General features: G+C 43.9%; 1 protein-coding gene across 1 annotated transcript in view; it reads left to right on the top strand.

Moving 5' to 3' along the window:
• Nucleotides 1-26,397, top strand: part of Adcy1 (adenylate cyclase 1) — a 102,859-nt gene that overhangs the window by 20,370 nt on the left and 56,092 nt on the right. The window contains exons 3-4 of the mRNA XM_070014566.1: nt 9,143-9,261; nt 20,297-20,408. Coding sequence (XP_069870667.1) covers nt 9,143-9,261; nt 20,297-20,408 — 231 coding nt within the window. The remainder of the gene's footprint in view (nt 1-9,142; nt 9,262-20,296; nt 20,409-26,397) is intronic.

Raw genomic sequence — 26,397 nt, 5'->3', positions numbered from 1 at the left:
ATAGCACTACTTCTTTGAATGGCCAGGAGGCACAGCATCAGTAGTACTGGAAAAACTGTCGGAAATGCAGATTATCTGGGGAAGTTCTGGTCAGCTGCATTGTAGTGTCAGGAGGTGATTTTGACTGGCTTTTCTGTCCCATTTCCCCTTTTGTTTTGTCCTTTTCTTTCTCTCCCTATCCCTGGCTCTGTTTCTGTCATTTCATATTTTTCTGTCTGTTTCTACTACTGCTCTGTATCTCCCTTTTAGACTGTTTATGTGTCTGCATTTCTTTGTCTCTGTGACTCCTTGTCTGCTTCTGTTTCTCTGAACCTTCATCGCTGTCTATGTCTGTCTGTGTCTGTCTCCCTTTCATGTCTTATCACTTGCTGTCTTTCTCTGTGTATCACTCTCTGCCTAACTCTGTCTCTCCCTGTCTCTGTCCCTTCATCTCCTCTCTGTCTCTTTCTTTTTTGTCAGTGTCTTGCTGTCTGTGTCTCTCTCTCTCTGTCAGTTGGTAGCCCTTCATGCTTTCTTAAAGCCTTTCCCCTGCCCCTTCCCTTTTCTGATTCAGTAGCATTTCCTGATCACTGTCCACATTTTTTTGTAAAGCATGTGCTAGGCCCTTTGCCTATGATGCTCTAACCATTGGGGAGCTCTTTGTGCATAGCTCACTCCCATATCAGAGGTGATACTAAGGCAGAGTACATATGTTGATTCTCAAGTACTGAGGACATGTCTTCTACAGTTTTCTAAGTCCATCCCTGGGTCTCTGCAGTCTATTTTTTGTTGTTGTTGGTCGCGGGGCTTGAACTCGGCCTGGGCACTGTCCCTCAGCTCTTCAGCTCAAGGCAAGCACTCTACCACTTGAGCCACAGCACCACTTCTGGTTTTCTGGTGATTTATTGGAGATAAGAGTCTCACAGACTTTCCTGCCCTGGCTGGCTTTGAACCATGATCCTCAGACCTCAACCTCCTGAGTAGCTAGGATTACAGGCATGAGCCACCAGTGCCTGTCTGTATTTTTCTGAGCCTGGAGCTTGTGTCTTGAGACACCTGTTCCTGGGCTGACTGGTCTTTCCTGCCATTGGCAGGAATACAGAGCACAGTCTCTTTGGGATGGTAGAAGGAAGGGAACAATAGGGCCCATTACAACTTGTGGTTCCTGGCTCTCAGGACCACGGTAGTCCATCCACATTTACCCAGGTGATGAGGGAGCAGGCCTCCCATGTGTCAATATAGAGCCATGGTCTCCTTGAGGGACAAGTGAGGGCCCTCTCTACCAGACCTATGGGTCAGGTCCATTTGATGGCTTCTAAACACTTCCCCACTGACCATGAAGGCAACCTGCTGGGTGATAGAAGGGTCTTTGAAGCACATACCCTCATTCCTCCCGCTGCCTTGGAGGAGACCCTCTAAGCTTAGTTACTGTTTAATTCTGTTAGTAGGGGATGTGGTCCCTTTGATACCATCTAGTGGCTTTAGGTCCATTTTTTCTTCACCATGTAAAGGATTATGAGGCAGTTTTTAAAAATGGGAGCAAGTTTATTTGAAAGGAGAGCATGGCATGAGGGAAGCTGAGGGTATCCTGTTGGCTACTAGCTGGTCGGCATATGCCCCTATCTGGAACTCCTTGTTGGGGAGACCACCTCCTGCTACATGAGGGCCTGTCCACTTGCTTCCTGGGGAAGGAGGAGAGGAAGAGGAACAGGAGAGAGAAGAAGAGGAAGAGGCTGAGTATATAGCTTAGATATAGAGTGCTTGTCTAGCATGCATGAAGCCCTGGGTTCGATTCCTCAGTACCACATGCACAGAAAAAAGCCAGAAGTGGAGGTGGAGCTCAAGTGGTAGAGTACCAGCCAAGTGAGAGTGTGAGGCCTGAAGTTCGAGCTCCAGTATTGGTACATCACCTGCCTCCTCCCCCACCCCGCATTCATCTGAAAAGTGACCAGGCCTCTATCTCATTGCTCAGAGTGCAAGGACTTTATTTTGTTTGATTAATCTGAGAACTAGGGCTCAGCTATTTTAAATAACTTGGGAAGGATAATGAGAGAATAGCAGGGCAGTGGGGGCAGAGTTGAGGCCAAGCCCAGCATCTCAGAAAGGAGTGAGCTGCAGCTGCTTTGTGGAACATCCCTCCTCAGCTCAGAAAGCCTCTCTCAGAAGTGAACATTTATAGAAAGCCAAGTAAAAGCGCTCCAAAGGGCTGGGGGGCATCTAGCAGGGCTCTTTCTGTTTCAGGACAGGAATGTCAAAAGTGGAATCTTTGAAATGGAAAAGCCCTAGAGAGACCTGTGGAGAAGAAAGTGAGCCCACCCACAGGAGAGGTGTGAGTGCTCTGAGCAAGGAGAAGGAGCTGGCTGCAGACAAAGCAACCCAAAATAGAGAGTGGGGAGATGCTAAGAATAATTTTGCCCCCACATATTTGAAAACTTAGACCAAACAGACAAATTCTTAGAAAAGTGTCAGTTATTAAAGATGTTGTTGCTCAAAGATAAAGAAACCTATAAAATTCTATAAGCATGAACAATACTGACTCAGCAATGTGTCTTATTTTTGTTTTGTTTTACATTATTTTATTTATTTCCTTGTTTCATTGGGATATTAGGGACTGAAGCCAGGAGCTTACATGCCAGGCTGGTATTCTGCCACTGAGTTACTCCTCAGCATCTGACTCAGTAGTTTTCAAGCTTACGCTGTAGTGGCAGCAGACTTAGGTTTTGCAGGTGAGTTCTACAGAGATGTTATTGGAGACCCATCCTCCGAGCTCAGGGCAGCCTTGCTCAGCACAGAGAGTTGAGTCTGGAGGCCTATGTTTAGCAGGGGATCAAGTACACTCATAGCCAGTTTCTCTGTCTGTACCCAGCTCTTTAGTGTCTTCCCTGGCCCTGTGCTTCTGGGGCTTGAGTGGAGTGTGGGGATGGGTGTGTTCACTTGTCCCCTGTGGTGTTGCTATTAAGGCACTGGGTTCTCACAGAGGGGTGTTGCTATGCTTCTACTGGGGTGGCCTGATTGCTTGATGCCTTGTACATGTGCCTCCTTGGCTCTTTGATTGGCTGAGCAGGAACCTGGGGCATTATGGGAAAAAGCACTGTGACGGGTCACATGCTATCGATCATGTGTTATGTCCAGTGTTTAAAAAATTCTACCTAACTGAGGCCTAACTCTCCCTTATGGTATTCTTTCTTAGGGACGCATGGTAGGCCAGGACACCCCATGTCCTAGGGTATATTGAGGCCAAGCTGTGTTGCAGACAAAGACATTTTCACTTGGAAACGTGGGGGTCAAACTCCTTCTGGTGGTGTGAAATGTTATCTGAGGCTTGGAAGGCTGGTTCTTTACCTCTTGAAGGGAGAGGAAGAATCAAGGGTGGATCCTTGATGGCTGTCACCATCACTGGCCTGCAACCACCAGCTCTGGGTGCCTTGCTTTTTCCAGATGTTTCTGGGTGGGGTGCAGTAGTCTGTCCTCTTAACCTAGAGTATCTCATGCCCTCAGTAGTCCCTTTATTAGGTATCTGCCATCTCCATCCCATGAGCCGTCCTTTCTTAGCATGCCCAGAATGTTAGACGGGATTGTTCTTTGGTGTGTCTCTCTGTAGATTTTACCACCTGGCACAGTGATTGGCAGAGACAGCATCATGGCTTCCTCTTGAAGAGATGGGTCAAGGAATGGATGCCATCTAGGAAGAGTTCATGCACTGACTTCCTTGATCCAGCTCTCTGGGGCCACTCTGCATGCAACTCTCCAGTGAGACCGGTAGCCTAGAATGAGGGGTCAGGGTTGAGGACACAGGGAGGCAGACTTTGTTTTCCTTTGTTTTGTCTAACTGCGAGTTTTCAAGAGGGAGACAGATTTTGTTTTTCCAATGTGTCCAAGCAGGAGTTGTGAGAGAAAGGGCAGGTCAGCCTCAGCCATCAAAGGGTGGAGGACAGCAGCTCTAGGTACAGGGTAGCACAGGGCCCCATGGAGGTCACTGGCTAGTTGCTGTCTCCATGGATAAACTTCCAGGAAGGACTAGGAGATAAGTCACCTCCAGGCTCAGGTCTCTGGCGGAGTGTGAAATGGCCCTCAGGGCACCCTGAATCACTGGGGTTAATGGCTGATGGACATTTGGCTCAGGGACTCCCTGCAGCATGGCTGGACAGAAGACCAAGAAGCTGGCACCTGAGGGTAGGAGAGGGAAGACAGGCCCACCTTTTGCACCTGTGGTGAGGTGAGATAGGGTTCTTTGGGTGGAGGGCTGGTCCAAGAGCCATCTTCTCTGCATTTGGTTCCTGCCTCCAACACCACTTCCCAGCAGCCCCCGGGGAGGGGGGAGCCTGGAGTCACATGGGAAGATGCACCTTACCTGGCAGGAGCCAGCTCAGTGTGTTCTTCAGTTCCTTGCCCACCAACCCGCCCCATCATAAGTGAGATCCTGAGGCTGGGGCCATTTCCCCAGTCTGTGGAAACCCCAGGTGTGGATGAACCCCAGAAAGGACGTCTGACATAGCCTGGGTGTGATGCACAGTCTTCCAGAGAACACTGATGCACAGGTGCAGCAGCCTCTGCCCCTGTGAAGTAGGCTGCGTGGGGGAGGATGATTGGGGCTTTGAGGGCTACGTAGGAAGTTTTCAGGTAGAGGCAGGGAAGTGGGCAGTCTAGGTGGCATTCGGGTAGCAGATTGTGGGGCCATAGGGACTATTTGGGGGCAAGGATGGCCTGAGTTCTACCCCTGCTGCATGGAGAGAGTGGGGCTAGGACAGCTGCTCCATGAGGACCAGCAGGGGTCTCGCTAGGCCCAGCCCTGGAGGTCTCTCAAATGATCTGAAGATCACCCTCAGCACCTGGGCTTCCTCCCCTACCACCCCTGCAGCCCATCCAGGAGGGCACCCCAAGCCCAGCATCCCTTTCTGAGTGTGAGGCTGGTCTCTGGTCCCTCAGCTGTGACTACGAAATCAGAATTCCCAAAATAACATGTAGCTATTTAAGGTGCACACTCAGTCTGCTGCCCTAACAAGGTAAGTGGAACGCCGCCGAGGGCCCCGTGTGAGCACACGCACCCAGAGACAGGAAATGGTCCCTTCAGTAATACTGGGTGAAGTTTTATACAGGCTGTCTCCTGTTTAGGCAGCAGCTTTTCAAACTACTGGTCGTGCTATTGATACTTTATTTTGGTGGCACTAGGATTTGAACTCAGTGCTTGTTAGGCAGGCCCTCTACCAGTTGAGCCACATGCCCAGCCCTTTTTTGCTTTAGTTACGTTTCAGTAAGGATCTCATGGTCCTTTTTTGCTCAGGGCTGCTTTGGATCCTGATCTTCCTGTGTCTTGTCATTAGTTGGGATTTTAGGCACACACCACTACCTACAGCTTATTGGTTGAGATGAGACTTGCTAACTTTTCTTCCAGAATGGTTTTAAACCTTGGCCCTCCTGATGTCTTCCTCAGGAGTAGCAGGGACTAAAGGCATGTACCACTGTGCCTAATTCTTGTACTTCATATGTTAAGTAGCTTCATTGATGGATGGCATACCATGAAGTACAATTGAAAGAGCAAAACAATCAAAAGGCTCTTTCAATATTAATATATTTTATTGTAGAATAATTCTACAATAATCTCAATCCCATATTCATTTAATAGATAATCTTAAGTTTATTAAACATGCTTTTATATTTCAATCTTATTTGTGTATTAAATAATCTTAATATCACTTTGGAGAATTATTATATGGTAACCCAATTTTAGAATACTTCATTGCCTTCAAAAGAAGGCTGGTTTCCAGTAACACCTATTCTCCTGTGCTCTCCAACCCATCCCTCAGCCAGACCTGGGTCTTTGTTCACTGATCTACTTTCTGTCTCTGTGTTTTTAACTATTCTGGACATGCCATCTACCAGAAGCTAGATGACACTGCTGGGTCTGGTAACTGTGTGCTTCTGCTTACTACAAATTACTGAGGAATGTCTAGATGGTGATATTGATCAGCTTTATTCCTTTTTATTTCCTAGTACTATTCCATTGTGTTGACAGACATGCTTTGTTCACCCATTCACACTACATAACCATTTGCACGGTTCCCACTCTTTGCCTTTACAAACGATGCTGCCATGAAAGACTGTGTTGATCTGTTTGTGGGCAAAGTGGCCGTGCCATTTTCTGTCCCCACTGAGAAAGTACAAAGACACCATCTTTACCATACTCAGAATCCGTGGGTCTTTTTGCTTTGTAATTAAAATTTTGGGGAAAAGTGACTTGCACATTTAAGTATAGTAGTAAGAGATAATCCAGAGATCTCCTGTACTCTTAACCCCACTTGCCTGTGTAAACCACGCTGAGTGGTGTATTGGTACCACCACCAGGAGATGCCGCAGGGAAGACAGTGTACCCTATGTCTATGAAGCATGGGGACCTCCCTCAACCCCCGCTTGTCCTCCCAGAGCCTCCCCACAGCCCTCCAACCACCTCCATTCCTGAGCCCAGGCTCAGGAATGACCCTGATCTATGAATTGCTAATTTAAAACATGTCATAAAATGGATTCATACAGGCTGCAGACGTTGGAGCTGTCACTCTTTCACTCTGCTGTATTTTCCTTGGATCTTGTATCTGAGCTGGTTTTCTGCTATGTCACTCTGACAAAGATTGGGGTACCAGCTGGGGGTGAGCCTGTGCCCCACATGAGGCTTACGCTGGCCCTTGTGAGGGGAGGGGTCTTCCTCACTGCTGAAGAGCAGTGAGTTCCAGCCTCTACGGACCTCATTGAGAGCACTGAGCTAGGGGAGCAGAGCCCTGTGGTCCTCAGGGTCCCCAGAGACTGGGGTTGGGTGGAAATGACAGGCCCACTCTCTTTGTGGCCTGCTCCAACACTGACTGGTGTCAAAGAGTGGCCTTCCTGTATGGCCTTCACTGGTGTGGTTCTCAGACATTTGGCCTGGAGTAGAGTGGTAGCTATCTAGAAGTTTCCTCTTGGAGGCTTCCTGTTCTGGGTCTTTGTACTTGAGAGAGCTTTAGTTGGACCTTCTTGATTTGTGCTCTTCAGCATTTGAAGTTGCCTACTTCTCTAGCCCTGGGTCTAGTGCTCATGATGTGGGCAGAAAGCCCAGAGGACTCCTGTCCATTGTGCTTCTTGTTTCTTGGTTCTGGATCCCTGCTGTGTTCCCTCCATCTTCCATTCCTGGCTGTTCTGCAGGGAATGACTGGGGTGTTTTGTGATGTTGGGAAGGAACAGGAGAACGCTTTTTCCATCTTCCCCAGAATGAAGGCCTGACAGGAGTTGTTTACATATATCTAATTTTTGTTGAGAATGACACATGGATTAAGGTTTTAGTATAGCCTTCATAAGGCTCTGTGGTACTATGTATGAACTGCATTCATAATGACTTTGGTACCCTTGATTTCTGCCTTTGTGTTTTGTTTTTGTTGATCAGAATTTATTGATGTCATTATCTGTTACTGATGTTAATTGCATTTGGGGCTTCAAGGTCAAATTCAAGATTGGAAACTAATTTCAGGTATTATCTTTATAATGTGAGTGAGCTACTTTATCTTAGTTATTTTGCTTTTAATCAGAAATGGGCTCTTAATCTTATTAAGTGTCTGTTTTGGTCCCTGTGAGAAAGGCCATGTGTGTCACTCTTGATTATTGACAGGCACTGGTTTTAGGTGCCATTGCTCATGCAGTGGAGGGAGCTAATGCCCAGTTTTTAGTTGGATGTAAAGTCTGTTTCTGAAAATTTACATGCCAGTAGCTTTCACAAGTGTAGCACATACAGCCATATGCACATATATATACACATGTATACATACATATCCACACCCTCTACTTACACAGAATGCCCACATACACATGTGCACACACATACCACCCTCGTCCCCTCCCCATGTACACACACATGCACACACACACACACACACACACACACACACACACACACACACACACACACACACACACACTCCCAGGCAGGCACCTGCTGCTTTCTGCCTCTATTCTGAAGTACCTGACTCAGCTTATAAAGGGCTCACCATTAGGGAGCTCCAGTCCACAATCAGTGGCCCCATGGCTTTGGGCATGTAGCAAGGCAGTATACCATGGCAGGAGCATGGTAGAGCAGACTCTCTCACCTCATGAAACGGAGGAGGAATGGGCTGGGGGCCTACCATGCTGCGATGTCACACCTCCAGTAGTCCAAGCCCGGCTGGAAGCCCACACCACTCCAAGGTCCCAGCGCCTCCCAATAGCTCTGTGCTAGGGACTTCACCTTTAACCCCTGGCCTTGCTATGGGGGTCACTTAAGATTCACCTGTAGCATTTCCCCATGACCTTGGACTTAGGCTCAGCTGTGTGGGAGGCTGGGAAACGTGGTCCTTATTCCGGAACTCTAATGAAGGTTCTAGCAGTAGAGAAGGGGACAGCTGTCTCAGCTGCTCCTTGCAGTGCTGTGCCGCAGCCCAGCCTTCCATGTGCACAAGCCCTCACATGGAGGTTGCATCATGGGGGTTCTGTAGCACAGGGTTGCTTCTGCAGGTCAGAGACCAGCCGGCACTGAGGCGAGTTCTCCCATCTTCTTCCATGGCACAGATGGGTAAAATTGGGACCTCGAAAGGGGTAGGGACTTTTTGTGGTGGCACAACTCTCCTTGAAAAACACAATCATTTATCTTTTCCTCAGATCAGGAAGAAGTAAGAAGCTAAAGACCAAGAGAACAAGGCTCTGTCTCAGAGTAGGATGGAAGCGCCTCTGTGGCCCTGGGAGGACAGTGACTTCCGTGGGGGGCGTTCTAGAAGATTCTTTTCCAGGGCATGTTGGAGCTGTGAGGAGCAAGGAGAGGAGCCAGCCAAGGGCCCTGCCTGGAGGCAGTGGCTGGGCTGTGATCTTGCTGCACACTGAAGCATGTCACGACCTGGCATCCTGACCTGAACAGGAGCCTGCAGGGGTTGCCTGCACGTGCTCTGCACGTGCCTGCAGGTGCTTGGCAAACTCCCAGGGTGCTCAGTGGCAGTCCCAGGCTGCATGTGGCACACCGAGGCTCTGGGGGCCTGGATGCATGTGGTGGCTGTACCTGATGAGGGTTACAGCACCTCGCAGAGAGGAAGTCCTCACTCTCCCTTCGTTGGTCAGGCCTCCCCAAGGAGGAACAGGGAGGCCCTGCTGTCTGATGGGAGCCTTCTCTTCCGTCCAGGAACGGCTGCTTATGAGCCTTCTGCCCAGGAATGTTGCCATGGAGATGAAGGAAGACTTCCTCAAACCTCCGGAGAGGATTTTCCACAAGATTTACATCCAGAGGCATGACAATGTCAGGTAAGGCTGGGTGCTCACTGGACCAGGGTTGGGCTGTGTGGCTGTGCTGTAGAGGTGTTGATGGTGGTGGGGAGGGATTAGAGGAGGCAGAGAGAGGACAGAAGATGCAGAGAGAGAATAGGGAAGGCGGGTGGTGGGGGAAGCATGGGAAAGAAGTTTGGAAGATCAAGTAGTACAAGGAGGAGAGGTATGGTCAGGAAGCCCAGGTGAGCAGCTGCCCTGAAGGGAAGCTGGGTCCCCATGGAGGGGACCATGGTGACACATGTCACACTTCTCATTCTCATTTCTTCCTTCAATGTGCTCATACTTTAGTGTGGACTACAGAGTCCAAACTCTGTTGTTAAAACTGAGTTTGAGGAGTGACACGTTAGGCTGGAGCTTTGCTCAGTTCTGGATGTTGGCTGGACATTATAGTTTCTGCTCAGGTATGGGATGGGCCTCTTCCTCTTCCTCTTCTTTTCATATGTTGTTCCCATTTTATAGGCAAGGACAGTCTCAGTGTGAGCTAATTTGCTGTAGCTCTGAGGTTTACTTGTCTGTTTCTAGAGAATCTGTTTGTCTTATTACACTGTACATTGCTTTTTAAAATGCTTTGTGTTGAACCAGGTGCTGGTGGCTCATACCTGTAATCCTCGCTACTTAGGAGGCTGAGATTTGAGGTTTGTGGTTCAAAGCCAGCCTAGGCAGAAAAATCTGTGAGACTCAGTTAACCACCAGAAAACCAGAAGTGGAATTGTGGCTCAAAATGGTAGAGTGCTTACTCAGGGACAGTGTCCAGACTCTGAGTTCAAGCCCCATGACTGACAAAATAAATAAATAAATAAACAAGATGCCTTGGGGCTGGGAAGGTGGCTCAGTGGTAGAGTGCTTGCCTTGCATGGATGAGGTCCTGGGTTTGATTCCTCAGCACCACATAAGCAGAAAAAGCTGGAAGTGGCTCTATAGCTTAATTGGTAGAGTACTAGCCTTGAGCTGAAGAGCTGAGGGACAGTGCCCAGGCATAGAGTTCAGGCCCCACGACTGACCAAAAAAAAAAAAAAAAGATGCTTTGTGTTGAAGTATAAGATATTTAGGGGCTGGGAAGGTGGCTCAGTGGTAGAGTGCTTGCCTTGCATGCCTGAGGCCCTGGGTTTGATTCCTCAGCACCACATAAGCAAAAAGAAAAAAGCCGGATGTGGTGCTGTGGCTCAAGTGGTAGAGCGTTAGCCCTGAGCTGAAGAGCTGAGGAACAGCGCCCAGGCCCAGAGTTCAGGCCCCATGACTGGACCCCACCTCCCACCCCCCCCCCAAAAAAAAGATATTTAGAACAGTCAGTGTCACTTATTCAGATTGACACTTTGCATGAATATGACTTTGATAGGAAGTTGTGTATGGGTACCTGGTGCACTGTCCCATGAGCTGCTCTTCGCTGGTTTTTCTGGGTGTTGGGTATCAGGCCTCCCTGCTCTTGGGTACCTTGAGGTATAAAAGACTAAAGAAAGCCCTGTCTTATGTCAGATATGACAGGCAGGTCCTTGTGAGCCAGTTCTTGTTCATAAGAAATGCATTGAGGCTGATGGATTGTCAGGGTAGAGTGGTTCTGTCCTGTGTGCTGAGCCAACCTGTTTAGTTTCTGCCTGGTCAGGAGCTCACCAGCTGCTGCTTTGAGTTAACACAGGAGCCCATTTACTCCCTGCTGTCCTGCTGCTCATTAAGGACGGGTGTTGACCTCCTTCTGCAAAGAAGGATGCTGAAGTAGCATAGGGTCAAGGCTCAGGTGTTTGGAAAATAGCAAAGAACCACCATTCAGGCCCAGGATAATCCCAAATATGGAGAGCTTTACTGCCAAATCCTTGGTTCTGTTTGGAATGAACACAGAACTGTTGACATTATCACTCCATGTTATAGGTAGGAAATTTTAGATTCTGAGTGAAGCATGTGTGCAAGGACTCCCTGGCCAATGAGTTGCAGGGCTAGGACCAGAACTAGGAGTAGCTGATACTCATTTGCTTTGACTTCTTGTATTTTACCCACTGTCTCTTCTAAGGATATGAAGTGGTCAAAGGGGCCACTGCAGAAGAGAAGACCACCAGTATGATTCAAGGAGTGCACTGAGGGACCCAGAGTCTCTATACACTGTAGGAACAGCATCAAATGTCCAGCTAGGCACCAGTGTCTCATACCTGTAATCCTAGCTACTCAGGAGGCTGAGACCTGGAGACTTGATGTTCAAAACCAGCCCCAGTAGGAAAGTATTGTGAGACTTCAGCTCTAATGATCCAGCAAGAAGATTAGAGGCATGGCTCAAGTGGTAGAGTACCATGCATGAGCAAGAAAGCTGAGCAAGAATATAAGGCTCTGAATTCAAGCCCTGGTACTAGTATAACAAAACAAAGCAAGACTATAAAAGACAGTCAGAGTTCCTTATGGCAGCTTGAGCTGGTCAACATTATGACAACTCCCCTTCCCAATTTAGCAATAGCAATAAGAAGAAGAAGAAGAAAAAAAGACTCTCAGCTGTTCAACTTCCCCAGAGATTGGTTCTCTGGTCTCTCTGAGGCTTTTCAAAGAGGGAGCATCTGTCTCTCTTGCCCTTGATTTCTGAGATGTCTGGTTCAGTCTGGCTATGTAGGGGAGAGGGAGATGAGACCTGTGCTAGGAAACACCAGCCCCACATGCCACACTGAGCGAACAGACCAATCCACAGTGGCCTGATTTTTTTATGGGAAGAGAATGAGTTGTTAAAAATCTCTGGCTGGAGTGATATCAATGGGGCTCCTTTCCTGTGTCAGGCTGGTTTCTAAAGTCAGAGTGAGGTGCCTGTTTTGTCTTATATGTAGTTACCAACACAAATGGTAAAAGAAAGTGAAGAGCCGAAGATATTCCAAGCAAAGGAACAAGATGCATCCCTAGAAACCGCAATAACAAAAATAACTCATAAAACTGCTCACCAAAGTCAAAATAATAATAATTATAGGAATACATAAGCAAAAGGAAAACTTCAACAAAGCAGCTTATAAAAGTGTGACAAAAATCATGAAGCTGAAGATTAAAAAACAGAACAATGCATTGGATGTTAATAAAGAATCAAGCAGAATAAAAGATCAATGAACTGGAAGAGAAGTCTCGGGAAAGAATTTAGTCAAAGGATTGAAAAGGAAAAAAGAATGGAAAAGAAGGAAAACAAGCTTAAAGGAATTATGAAAAATCATCCAGGCAGAAGTATGTACATTAGGGAATTCCTGAAGGGAAAGGGTGAGAATATGGACCAGCTTCAAAGCATTTTTCAGATAGATAGATGATCAGCAGATGATAGATAAAGGATAGATAGATGATAGATGATGAAGCTTTTCAAATCTTGTGAAGGAAATAGACGTCCAGATATAATAAACCCAAATATGACCAAGTTTGATGAATTTTACCTCAAGACACACTAGCATCAAATTCTAAAAAGCCAAATGAAAGTGGGAATTTTGAAAGCAAAAGGAAAAAATTGCCTTTTCACAAACAACAGACTCCTTATGAGATCTTTCAGTAGATCTTTTGACAGAAAATACGCAGGCCAGCAGGAGTGGCCTGCTGGAAAAAGAAGGAAAAAATGCCGAAAAAAGAAAGAAAAGAAAAGAACATTGCTGACCAAGAAAATTATGCCTGGCTGAAATCCCCCCTTCATAAATAAAAGAGAGATAAAAACCTTACCAGATGATTGAAAGTAGAAGGAATCCATGGCCATTATGTCGGCGTTACAGAAAATGCTAAGTAGAAATACAAGGGTATTAAACAGCGACATAGTAGCACAAAGAACTAACTAGCTGATAGAGGTAAATATATACTCAACCATAAAATAATCTATTTCTGTAACTGTGGTTGGTAAACATTTTAAAATCCTAGCATCAGAGATAAAAGACAAAAGTATTACAATAACAATAATGAAAAATATTTTAAAAGATAGTATGAATAGATGTGAATGGTGACAGCATGGGGCAAATCATAGAGGAGATGTTAGTGTGTAGAGAAAGAAATGGGACAGAGTTAGGAGCTCAAAAGTAACCCCTCAAATCACAAGTTAAAGAAGAGGTATTTCAACTGATGCCACAGAAATAAAAAGGACCAGAAGAGACTACTGTGAATAATTACAGAATAATGTTGTTGGTCAGTCTCTGTCACTATGACAAAATACCTTACATACACAACTTAAGGGGAGAAAAGATTTATGTTAGCTCACGGTTCCAGAGGTTTGAGTTTATGGTATGTTAGTTCTGTATTTTTGGGCCAATTGTGAGACAGAACATCATGGTTGTATGAAAATATAGTAGAGGCAGCAGCTTCTCATGGATTCCAGGAAACAGAAGACAGAAAAAGGGCCAGGGCAAGATAAGCCCTTCCATACCATGATTCAGTCAGTGACCTCCAGGCCCTGCCTTGCTCAGTTCCACCACCTCCTTATAATCTGTTCAAGTTTTGAATCTGGCAGTGGATGGGTCTAAGCCCTCCAGATCTAATCCTCTCTGGAAACCAGTTACAGATAGACCCAGAGTCATATTTTACTAATCTCCTAAATAGCTTTCAATCCAATCAAGTTCAATCAAGATTAGCTATCACACCACCTAACTGGATAACCTAAAAACACTGATAAATGCCCAGAAACAAACAACCTGCCAAGTGGAAACCATAAAAAGAAATGCACAATTTGAACACTTATAAGTGATATAGAGTTTGTATCAGTTATCAGAGACCTTCCAAAAAAAGAAATTCCAGGAGGCCTTGAGACAATGACAGCTCTCAAATCCATTAAAAAAAGATCAGAATTGGAGATCACACTTTCGAACTCATTTTATGAGGTCAGCATTATACTGCTACCAAGATTGTATATTGGAATGTAATAAGAAAAGAAATGTACTTGCTTATGTTTTTGATGAATCTACATACAAAAATCCTTATTAAGGAAGTGAATATCTAATAACCCCTTGAACATATCATACACTGTGATCAACTGGAATTTATTCTGTAGAAGCAAATCTTGCTTAGTATATAAAAATCAATTTGGTACACCACATCAAGAGAAAACAATCAAATCACATCTCAATAGATGCAGAAAATATAGTCAAACATTACTATTCTTTTATGATAAAAATTGTCAGCAAACTAGGAGAAAAGCTCCCCAACAAAATAGAAACTGCATGTGAAAACTGCATAGTTAGCATCATACTCAGTGATGAAAAGCCAAAAGTTTGTCTTCTAAGATCAGGAACAAGGCAAGGATGTCCAGTCTTATTATTTTTGTCCAATTTTAGCACTGGAAATGCTAGCCAGAGTAATTAGGCAAGAAAAAGAAATACAACTTCTAAACAGGAAAAACAGAAAATTTATCTATCTTCTATGTAGAAACCCCCCAATATTCCATTTAAAAACCTGTTGAAATAGTAACTGGATTTAGTGAAGTTTTAGAGTACGAAATCAACCTGTATGTGATGGTTCTTTATATGGACAAAAAAAATTAGCAAACAATTGCAACAGAAAGAATAAGAATACACATAGGATTAAGACTTGTGTACCCAGAATTAATAAGTCATTGGTGAAAGAAATTAAATTTCGAAGACATTCGTGGAAAGACATTCCTATTCATGAATTGGAAAATAATATTATTAAAATCTCAATACTACAAACAGGACTACCAAATCAATTGGACTTTCTACTGAGATCCCCAGCAACTTAAAAAAAGACCGTGGAAAGACCACAAATAGCTAAGGCAATCTTTTTCAAAAATTGTTATTATAAAGGTGATGTACAAAGCCAGGCGCCTGTAATCCTAGCTACTCAGGAGGCTGAGATCTGAGGATCACAGTTCAAAGCCAGCCTGGGCAGGAAAGTCCGTGAGACCCTTATCTCCACTAGAAAATCAGAAGTGACTGTCTGCCTGCTCTGTGGTTGTGTGAAGGCAATGCTGGTGCCAGGCACACTGCAGAAGGCCTCAGCACTGGGAATGGATCCCTTCTTTTTTCCCAAGGGTACTCCCACCAATCAACCAGGACACCAGCCTCTTCCACCTCCTGGATGTGGATGACGTTGCCACAGCCATCGTTGGATTTCCAGTGACCATCTCCATGCCAAGACCATGGCAAATAAATGGCTACCAGATGGATGACATTCAGTTGTCTGTCATTGAAGACTTGATCCTCCAGCATTTGCTGTCCTTGTCAAATTTACCATTTCAAACTCAGTGAATTCCAGGTTTTTAAAGTTTTCATCATAGAGGTCCTTTACTTCTTTGGTTAAGTTAATTCCTAGGTATTTTATTTTTGTGGGGCTATTACTGAATGGAGTTGCTTTCCTGATTTCAGCCATGCTTTTCTCATTGTTGGCATACAGAAAAGCCATTGATTTTTTTTTTTTTTTTTTTTTTGGCAGTCTGGTCGTGGGGCCTGAACTCTAGGCCTGGGCGCTATCCCTTAGCTCTTCAGCTCAAGGCTAGCGCTCTACCACTTGAGCCACAGCGCAATTTCTGGCTTTTTTCTTTTTGCTTATATGATGCTGAGGAATCGAACCCAGGGCCTCAGGCATGCAAGGCAAGCGCTCTACCACTGAGCCACCTTCCCAGCCCCAAAGCCATTGATTTTTGAGGGTTAATTTTATACCCTGCTACTTTCCCAAAGTTTTGAATGAGCTTGAATAATTTGGGAGTGGAGTCCGTGGGATTCTTTAAATACAAGATCATGTCATCTGCAAAGAGGGAGAGTTTTACTTCATCTTTCCCTACATACCTATAGCCATCTAATTTTCGATAAGGGAGCTAAAAAATTAGAGTGGAAGAAAGACAGCCTCTTCAGTAAATGGTGCTGGCAAAATTGGTTAACTACTAGTAGAAAACTAAAGCTAGATCCTTATATATCACCCTGCACCAGAATCTACTCCAAATGGATCAAAGACCTCAGAGTCAAAGCTGACACTCTGAAAACACTACAGGATGGAATAGGAAAAACCCTAGGTCTCCTTGGCACAGGCCAAAATTTTCTTAATAGAGACCCAGAAACACAACAAATCAAAGAAAGGTTGGACAAATGGGATTGCATAAAGTTGTAGAGCTTCTGCATGGCAAAGGACATAGCTCGCAAGATCAATAGAAAGCCCATGGTGGGGCTGGGAAGGTTGCTCAGTGGTAGAGTGCTTGCCTTGCATGTATGAGGCTCTGGGTTCGATTCCTCAGTACCACATAAGAAAAAAAGAAAAAAGCCGGAAGTGGCGCTGTGGCTCAAGTGGTAGAGCACTAGCCTTGAGCTGAAGAGCTGAGGGACAGCAGCCAGGCCCAGAGTTCAGGCCCCACGACCAGACTCCCCCCCCCCCCGAAAAAAAAAGAAAGCCCATGGATTGGGAGAAGATCTTCACTAGCCATACAATGGACAAACGTCTCATATCTAAAATATACCTGGAACTCAAAAAATTAAATCCCTCAACAACAAATCCTCAAAGAAACAACTGCCCAATAAATAAGTGGACTAAAGACTTAAAGAGAAACTTCTCTGAAGAGGAAAGAAGGATGGCCAATAGACACATGAAGAAATGCTCAACCTCCCTAGCCATAAAAGAAATGCAAATCAAAACAACGTTGAGATACCACCTCACCCCAGTCAGAATGGCTAGACTCAAGAACTCTAATGTATTGTTGGTGGGAGTGTAAACTTGTTCAACCACTTTGGAAAGTAGTATGGAGTTTCCTGAAAAGACTCCACATAGAGCTCCCCTATGACCCAGCAATCCCACTTTTGAGCATTTACCCAAATGATCACAAACAAGACCATACTAAAGTCACCAGCAAAACTATGTTTATTGCAGCATTATTTACCATAGCTAAGATATGGAACCAACCCAAATGCCCCTCAGTAGATGAATGGATTAAGAAAATGTGGCATATATACACAATGGAATTCTATGCCTCCATCAGAAAGACTGACATTGCCCCATTTGTTAGGAAATGGAAAGACCTGGGAAAAAATTATATTAAGTGAAGTAAGCCAGGCCCAAGGAAATATAGGTCCCATGGTTTCTCTTATTTGCAATAACTAGTATATGTCTGAGACAAGCAGAAAGGTCAGATAAGATGATGTTAGGTGAAATGAACCCCAAGATAAGTATTCAAATGTTTTTTCTTTCTTGCAATTGTTTTTAAATATTTATAAGATTATTTCTTTGTTGCTTTGTATGTCCCTCCCCCACGGTATAACCCCTGCTCTCACTGTATTTGATATTGGTATAATTTGTGGAGGGGGAGGGCAAAAACAAATCATTTAAATAAGGATACAGGTGGATCCATTGCAACAATGAGACGTACAAGTCGTTATGTCAAAAAATGAACTTTACACCTTTGGCCCTGGGGGAGCTGGAGTGGGGAGGAGGGGGAGATGGGAAGGGATAGGAAGGGGAAACAAAGGAGGAGGCTACAACGCTTGATAAGAAATATACTCATTATCTTGCCCATGTAATTGTAACCCCTCTGTATGGTATTTTCACAATTAAAAAAAAAGACTATTCAATTAAAGAAGAAGAAGAAGAAGAAGAAGAAAACCAGAAGTGGCAGCTCAAGTGGTAGAGCTGAGGGATAGTGCACAAGCCCAGATTTCAAGCCCCATGACCAACAAAAAAAAAAGGGTGATATACAGAGGGTTAAGTCAGGTAAAACAGTGCATTTCTTTTTTTCAGATTGGGATGTGTGTGTGTGTGTGTGTGTGTGTGTGTGAGAGAGAGAGAGAGAGAGAGAGAGAGAGAGATATGAACAGTGAGGTTACAGTTACATAAGCAAGGTAATGATTATATTTAATTTTGAACACTTACCCCTCCCTCATTTTCTCCCACTTCCCCTCCCCACTCTCCTCCCCCCAAGTTGTAAAGTTCATTTCTAATATAGTGTCTAGTTAGTGTCAGTGAGTATCATTGTTGCATTAGTTCATCCTTTCTCTTGCTGTTTCTGTGATTCCCTTTCCCTTTCACATATCAAATAAACATATATAAGACAAAGGGTACAGAAAACTAAAACAAAAATTAGAAATAACAAAACAGTACATTTAATCAAGAACAAAGCTAGATGCATTACATTCCCAAAGTTCAAATTATATTACAGAAATCAAATTGTATTACAAATACTGATCAGAATATTGTGGTATTGGCCATAAAAACAAACACATATATTACTGAAACAGAATAAAGAGCCCAGAAATAAACTCACACATACATGATTCACTAGTCCTCAAAAGTGCTAATAACAAGGAACACACAGATAATATTTTCAATAAACTGTGTTGTGAAAATTGAATCTCTACATGACAAACAATAAAATTGGCCCTTTATACCATATACAAAAAATAAACTCAAATTGATTAAAAATCAATAAGATCAAATATAAGAAGAAAACAAGCCGGGTGCTGGTGGCTCACGCCTGTAATCCTAGCTACTCAGGAGGCTGAGATCTGAGGATCGCAGTTCAAAGCCAGCCTGGGCAGGAGAGACCGTGAGACTCCTATCTCCAATAAACCACCAGAAAACTGGAAGTGGCGCTGTAGCTCAAGTGGTAGAGCGCTCGCCTTGAGCTGAAGAGCTGAGGGACAGCGCCCAGGCCCAGAGTTCAAGCCCCACGACCGACAAAAAAAAGAAAAAAGAAAAAGAAAACAAGGGGAAATATCCCTGATATTGGTCTTGGATATGGCATAAAAAAGAGTCAGCAAAAGCCAAAAAAAAACTATATGGTCAACCTGAAATGCTTCAGCACAGCAAATGAAACAGCACAAAGAAAAGGAAAAATTTTGGGGAAAATGTTTTAACCATATATCCAATAAGGGGTAAAATTCAAAACATAAAAAAGATTATATAGCTCAACACCAAAATCCAAATAACTTGATTTAAAACTAGACCACCAACCTAAATAGATACTTTCTCAATAGAAGAAATTCAGATGACAAAACAGTATATTAAAAGATGTTCGGCAGATTCTGTCTCAGAACAGCATCATCAAGAAAACAAACAACAAATGGTGAAGATGCAGAATTAGAAGAAACCTCATCCATTGTTGGTGGGAATGTAAATTAATGCAGTCACTATGGAAATCAGTGTGGAGCTTCTTCAAAGACTAAAAACAGATCTGTCATGGGATCTGGTTGTATTACTATGGAGTACACCTGAAGGAACCAAAGTCAAAATAGAATGTGGATATCTGCACTCTCATGTTTGTTGTAACATTGTTCACAATAAGCAAGGTGTGATAAAAGTCTAAATTCTCTAGCTAGATGGAGAAAATGCAGCATATGTATGCTGTTCTGCCTTTAAAGAAATATATCTTGCCAATAAACTGACAGTAAGCGAACATTAGATGATGTTATGGTGAAATAAATGAGCAGGCCGCAGAATGATGTCTGATACTGTACATATGGGAAGATAAAAGAGTAGCTGTCCAAGGAGAAAAGGCTTCTGAGCAGCTGAGGGGAGAGGGACAGGTAGTGGTCACATTGAAGAAGTACAGAGTTTTAGATATGCAGGATGATATATTCTAGAGATCTGATGTATAATATGATGATGAGAGTTAAGAATGTATACTTGAAATTTTCTAAGAAGATAGACCTTAAATTTAATCTTCTTCACGTACCCATGCACACGCACATAGACACAGTGGTGACTGTACACAGGCAATGCACATGTTAATTAGTTTGATTATAGTGATTATTTCACAGTGTAGGTGTTTATCAAAACACAATTTTATGTAGTCATAAAATAAATTGTAGTAGGTGAATAAAAGGCAATCCTTTGAGAAATGAAATGTGAAAATAAGAATAAAACCAGAGGACATTTATGCCAATGAAATTTAAGAGTCACCTGCAGATGGAAAATGAGTCTATGGACACAAGGTATCTAAGGCCATCAAGTTCACAGACTTAGTGAGGTGTGATCGTTCCCCAGGGGAGAGGAGGGTAATGAGTGAGTAATGGCTAGTGAATGGCCATAAAGTTCCAGTGTAACTAGATGAACAGGTATGGAGACTTGACAGTGATGGTTCTGGCTCCCCTTTCTCTTACAGCATCCTGTTTGCAGACATCGTAGGTTTCACGGGCTTGGCCTCCCAGTGCACGGCTCAGGAACTGGTGAAACTGCTCAATGAGCTCTTCGGCAAGTTTGATGAATTAGCCACGGTAAGCAGTGTTTTGTGTTGTGGAGATTAAATCAGAATGGCTTCTGGAATGATGCTTTGTGGGCTCACCATGCTGTCATGTGAACCAGACTAAGAATGCCCAGCTGTGCTGCAGCAAGGCGCTTAAGGCCCTGTTGCTTGATACCTCACCGTTCATTGACTGCTTGGACCTGAGCCCTGCCCAGGCCACATGAGAAAATGAGGGTCAAGTGCAGCCTACATCCTTCCAGCTGAGGCTTAGTCCTACTGTCTGCCCCCGGCACTGGCTGGCCTCACACATGAGCCCACACAGAGGAGCTAGGGTCCTCAGTGCTGATTCTGAGGGAGCCATGGCTCTTGGTAGATGCCATCCTTGTCCTGGGTTTGTCACCCTTCTGGAGCTGATGCTGTCTGCAGGGTCATGGATGATGCTGGGTAGGGGCTCATACTGACATTTGAGGGTTTTTTTGGGTCCGGTCGTGGGGCTTGAACTCTGGGCCTGGGCGCTGTCCCTCAGCTCTTCAGCTCAAGGCTGGCGCTCTACCACTTGAACCACAGCGCCACTTCTGGCTTTTTTCTTTTTGCTTATGTGGTGCTGAGGAATCGAACCCAGGGCCTCAGGCATGCAAGGCAAGCACTCTACCACTGAGCCACCTTCCCAGCCCTCATGCTGACATTTGTAAAGCCCTTTCTGGCAGGTAGGTCCTGCTGGAGGTCTAGGCAGCACTACTGGCAGCCTTGGCTTGGGGTGTGCTGAGCCTCTGTGTGGGCATGTTTCTCATTGGCTATCATGGCCTCATGTGGAGGGCAATCTGCTGTCTCAGGAGCCTTTTGCACTTCTGGAACGTGGCTATGTTGGCCACAAGGTTTCCACAGGCTCTTAATGTCTGATTCCCTCTCTCTCTCACCCCGCCCCCTGAACATGGTGTTTATAGCAGGCCCAGGGCATGTGAAGCTGGGATCAAAGCTGAGAAATCAGACTGTTCCATGTCTGTCCCTAGTCTACTCCTCACTTTCCTTTAGTGCCCGTAGGGATATTGGGGATACATTGTGCTACTCAGAGCAATGACAGGATCAGAGCCAACAGGGTGCTGTTGTCCTGTAGCAGAAAGCGCCAAGTAGCTTGTGCATCTGGCAGAGCTTCACCAACACTAGTTGAACTGGGAGGCAGAGTCCTGCATGCAGGATGTGACCACAGCCTGGGCAGGCAGAGATGGGTGACATGTGGCGTGTGAGGCTGTGGGGACAGTACCCACTAGATGTCTTTGCATCCCAGACCTCACTGTTTCTCTCTGAGGTGGTGGGTGAGAGCCCCTTCCTCTGAGACACCCCATGGTATCCTGGGCCACTTGGGGAAGGAGGGCAGTCATTCTCCATTTGGGAGGGACATACACTCTGGCTGAGATGTTTTTGGCTGGCTAAAATGATGCCTGTCTGCCAAAACCTCCCAGCTTTTCATCTAGCAGCCCACTAGACCTATCCTGCTGGAGAGGGTTGTGAGTGTCCCCAAACAGCTATCCTTGCCCCCAGGGCTAAGTCAGTCCCCAGATTCTCCCTTCCTGTCCAGTGAAAAGGCTTTCTGGTGTGCATGAAGGAGGCATGCTAATGTGAGTGGCATGACCATCGTACAGTGTGAGGGATGGGGAGGGGGAAGTTGGGGTCTCTAGCCCCTCTGCACTTGGTTCAAAAGTATTTTGTTCGGATGCTGGGTGGGGGGTAGGGAGGATGGCAGAAGCTTCCAGAAGAAACTGCTGTCTGGGAAATGCAATGGTGGCTTTGAAGACTCAGTGAGTGGCTTTCCACGTTCTCAGTCTTGCTTTTGTCTTTTACCAGGAAGCTAATCCTTTAAGAAACTTCTGGATTGAGGGTCCTTAGTCCTGTTTGAGACTTTTTTCTCACTTGTGGCCCATTGGGTGGGGCTGGACCTTCTACCCGGGCCATTTGATCTTGTCTTGCCTAATCAAAAGTCATGGAGAAGCCAGGTACAGTGACTCATGCCTGTAATCCTAGCTGCTCAGGAAGCTGAGATCAAGAGGGTAACAGTTTGAAGTCAGTCCAGACAAAAGATCTGCAGGCTCCCATCTCAACCAAAGCTCAGAGCAGCGGTGCCTGTCTATCTTCCCAGCTATATAGGAAGTGCAAATAGGAGGATTGCTGTCCAGGCTGGCCCAGGCAAAAAGGAAACCAAAAAATAATGGGGGAATAAAGACTAGGAATGTGGCTTACGTGGTAGAACTCCTGCCTCACAAGCAGGAGGCCCTGAGTTCAAACCCCAGTGCCCCATCTCCTCCAGAAAGAAGCCATTTCCACAAAATATTTTGATCGCATTTGCCATTTTAGCATGGATGTGATGTACCATCACAATAATGGTACATCATTGTGATTTTCTTTTTTCCTAGTGCTTAACTGCATTGAGCTGTGGTTAAGTAGCTGTGGATTTTTTTTAAATCAAGTTGAACAAATTTCTTTTTATTCCAAGTTTACTGAGAGATTTATTTTTAAATGTAATTTTGTTGTTATTTTTAAGGCATTATACAGAGGGGTTACCTTTTTATAAGTTAGGTACTGAGGACATTTCTTTTTAAACAATCTCACCTTTTCCTTTGCTTTCCCCCAGTTTCCCCTCCAATCCCTGCTTACAAATTGTAGAGTTCATTTTCTGCCTAGTATCTATTGAGTACCATAACTGCATTTGTCCATCATTCCTTCTTCTTGTGCCCACCCTCAGAAGACAGAACAATAACAATAACAAAAAACCCTAAGCAAACCAAGGGCAAAACCAAATGACACCACCACCACCAATAAGAGATTTAAAAAAATCAGAATTGGTTCTTGAAAATTTTTTTCTTTTCATCTATATAGTGATGATCATATGATTTCTATTTTAGTCTACGAATGTGATGGAATATTGATGGCAGAATGACAAAAAACATCCTTGCATTTTCAGATGAGTCCTTTTGGTCATATTATATGTTTTAGATATTGTTGGGGTTAGATTTCTTATTGCCTTTTTATGTCAAAGTAATGCAGATATCATAGTTGAGTTTGGAACTGTCTCCTCTAGTTCTTCTGTGTAAAAGTTTCTGTACAAATGGAATTATTTCTTACTTAGATGGGTAGTAAATCCATCTGGACCTGGTTTTCTCTTTACAGAAAAGAAATTTCCCTATACATTCATTGAGTTGGTTAGGTTATCTGTTTTCAATTTTTTTCCTGGAATTATTTGATTATTGATTTATTTTCTTTCCTCCCCCACCCCCACTACAGTACTAGGGATTTAACTCAGGCCCTTATGCATGCTAGGCAAGAGCTTTTCCATTTGAGCCATGTACCACTATGTGTGACTTCAGTTTTGAGACAGGGTCTTATTAATTTTGACCAGGCCTGGCTATGTAGTCTTTATTTCTTTCAACTTACTTTAAATGATCAGAATCACTAGAATAAAACTGCTCACCATATTTCCTCATTGCTTTTCAGTATCTGTAGACCTTGAGTGGATATCACCACTCTTATTACTGATTTTGGTAATTTGTATCTTCTCTTCTTTGATGGTTGTTCTGATTTGAGGTTTAACAATTTTACTTATTTTTAAGGAAACTTACTACTTTATTGTTTCACTGATTTTTCTGTTTCATTAATTTCAGAGCTACTTATTTCCTTCTGACTTTTTATTTAATTTAATCTTTATTGGTTTATAGTTTCTTAAATGGAAACGGAGGCCATCTACTTGAGATTTTGGGGGTTCATAACCTTCCCACAAAGTCCTGTTTTATCAGTATCCTGAAATTTCTGATGTTACTGTTTTATTTTTATTTAGTTCAAAATATTTTTAATTTGTCTTTTGGCCTGTAGTTCAAGCTTTTTAAAAATATCTTTCTATTTCAATTATGTTTTGACTTTCCTTCCCTCCCTCCCTCCCTTCCCTCCTTCCTTTCTTCCTTCCTTCCTTCCTTCCTTCCTTCTGTGCTGGTGATTGAACTTAGGGCCTCATGCATTCTAGACAAGTGCTCTACCACTGTGCTTAATCCTCAGCACAGTCTTTTTGTTTTTGACTTTTGTTATAATTCTATTGTGGTCATAGAACATATTTTTAATTATATGAATTCTTTTCACTTTAAGGCCTAGAATATTGTCTGTGTGGAAAATGACTGTATGTACCTGAACATAAAGTATACAATAGAGACTGGGTATCTGTGGGTACAGGGTTCCCAAGAGACCATGTTGAGGAAATCCTGAGAATGAATGCTTAAAGATGCATCAAATTCAGTACTGTACTGTGGATGCTTGATCCATTTTCTCCACAATGCCACAGTCTTAACTTCTACTAAAGAAACATCACTTTTCAACAAATTTAAAATTAAGTACATTAACTTTCATGTTGCTCTTTAGGCACTATTTGCTTTTTAGGAGGAAGATTTTTCACAAACTTAAGGCCAGGGACACACTCAGCAGATCATACAATAACTTAAGCATAACTGACAGTATAAAGACCAGCTGATGTTAGACAGGAATTCTATCAAGAGATACAGAGAAGTCACATTCTGAAAGGTTGAATCAAGAGTCTTTATTAGCAAGCCGGTGACTATGAGCAGACTCCTGTCACCCCCCCAAAACATGCAACATGGAGTGTGGTTAATGCAGTTAGAAAACTGAGCAGCGAAGGTATAGAGAAAGAGCAGGAAAAAAATCTCAACAAACCTGATCAATTCTAATGGAGTTGTGACCTGAGAAGAGTCAGGAGACAGGAAGAGAGTAGCAGACATGAGGCATGCCTCGTGGCAGGGGTGAGGGGTCATGGTCAGGGGGCAGTGTCACAGGGAGTTCAAGAGTGCAGTGAGTTCATGGTACAGACCTGGCAGATCTCGGAACCTATTGTCCCAGTCCCTGCCCATCTGCTTCTAGGAGTTGAGGTGCCTATCACCTGGGCATGGGGAAGTGGATTCCACTCCAGAGCCCTGGGAAAGTCCCCATCATCCACCGAGATGCCAACATGCCACCAGTTAGACTCAGTATCTGTCCATATGTCACAAGACTCTTCACAAAGGACATGCAAGAATATGGACATTTTTGGGTTTTGCAATTTCTTGCTGACTTTTAACTAATTTACTATTATTTTTCACTGTATTTGGCCAGAACCTGCCATAATAAATCCATGAATGAGGTGGATTTGCAATGCACTGCTTTCATAGAATACTTTTGCCAATAGTGATTTCTATAAATGCAGAAGTATTCCTATTGGTGATAGAGCTATTTCTGTCTCCTTTGTCATTACTGTGATTTCTCTCCATTATATGAGAGATGTATCAAAATCTCCAACAAAATCCTAGATTCCTTATTTCAGTTCTGTTGGTTTTTGCTTCATGTATTCTTAAGGTCTGTTATTAGAGTCACAATTTATCAACAGAATTATTCCTCTTGATTCATTGACTCTTTTGTTATTAAGAAATGTCCTTCTTCATCCTAATAATAAACTTTCTTTTGTAATCTCAGGTGCCTGGTATTACTAGAGCCAGGCCAACTTTTTATTATTATTATTATTATCAGAAAGTACATCTTTGCCCAACATCAGTAACTCAAGACTATAATCTTTGCTATTCAGGAGGCTGAGGTCAGGATCAAGGTTCAAAGCCAACTCAGGCAGAAAAGTCTGTGAGACACCATCTCTAATTAACCACCAAAATATTGGACTAGAGATTGGTTCACGTGGTAGAGGGCCAACTCTGAATAAGAAAACAAGTTAGCATGAGGACATGAATTCAAGACCCAGGATCAGGAAAGGGAAGGAAGGAAAGAAGAAAGGAAGGAAGGAAGGAAGGGATGAAGGAAGGAAGAAAGAAAGAAAGAAAAGGAGGGAAGGAAAAATGTTTTCCCTTTTATTTTTAGTCTGTTTGTGTCTTTTTTGGTTAAGTTTACTTCTAGTTTGGTTTTGCTTTGCTTTGCTTTTATTTTTTATGTAGAACAACAATCTCTGCTTTTAGTTGGGATGTCTGGACTACATTCTTTGTGTTTCA

This window comes from Dipodomys merriami, unplaced genomic scaffold (assembly GCF_024711535.1).
Source record: "Dipodomys merriami isolate MVZ:Mamm:240054 unplaced genomic scaffold, mDipMer1.0.p SCAF_98, whole genome shotgun sequence".
NCBI classification, from domain to species: domain Eukaryota; kingdom Metazoa; phylum Chordata; class Mammalia; order Rodentia; family Heteromyidae; genus Dipodomys; species Dipodomys merriami.
Note: the sequence above shows the minus strand (reverse complement) of the source record. Positions and strands in the feature narration are given on the sequence as shown.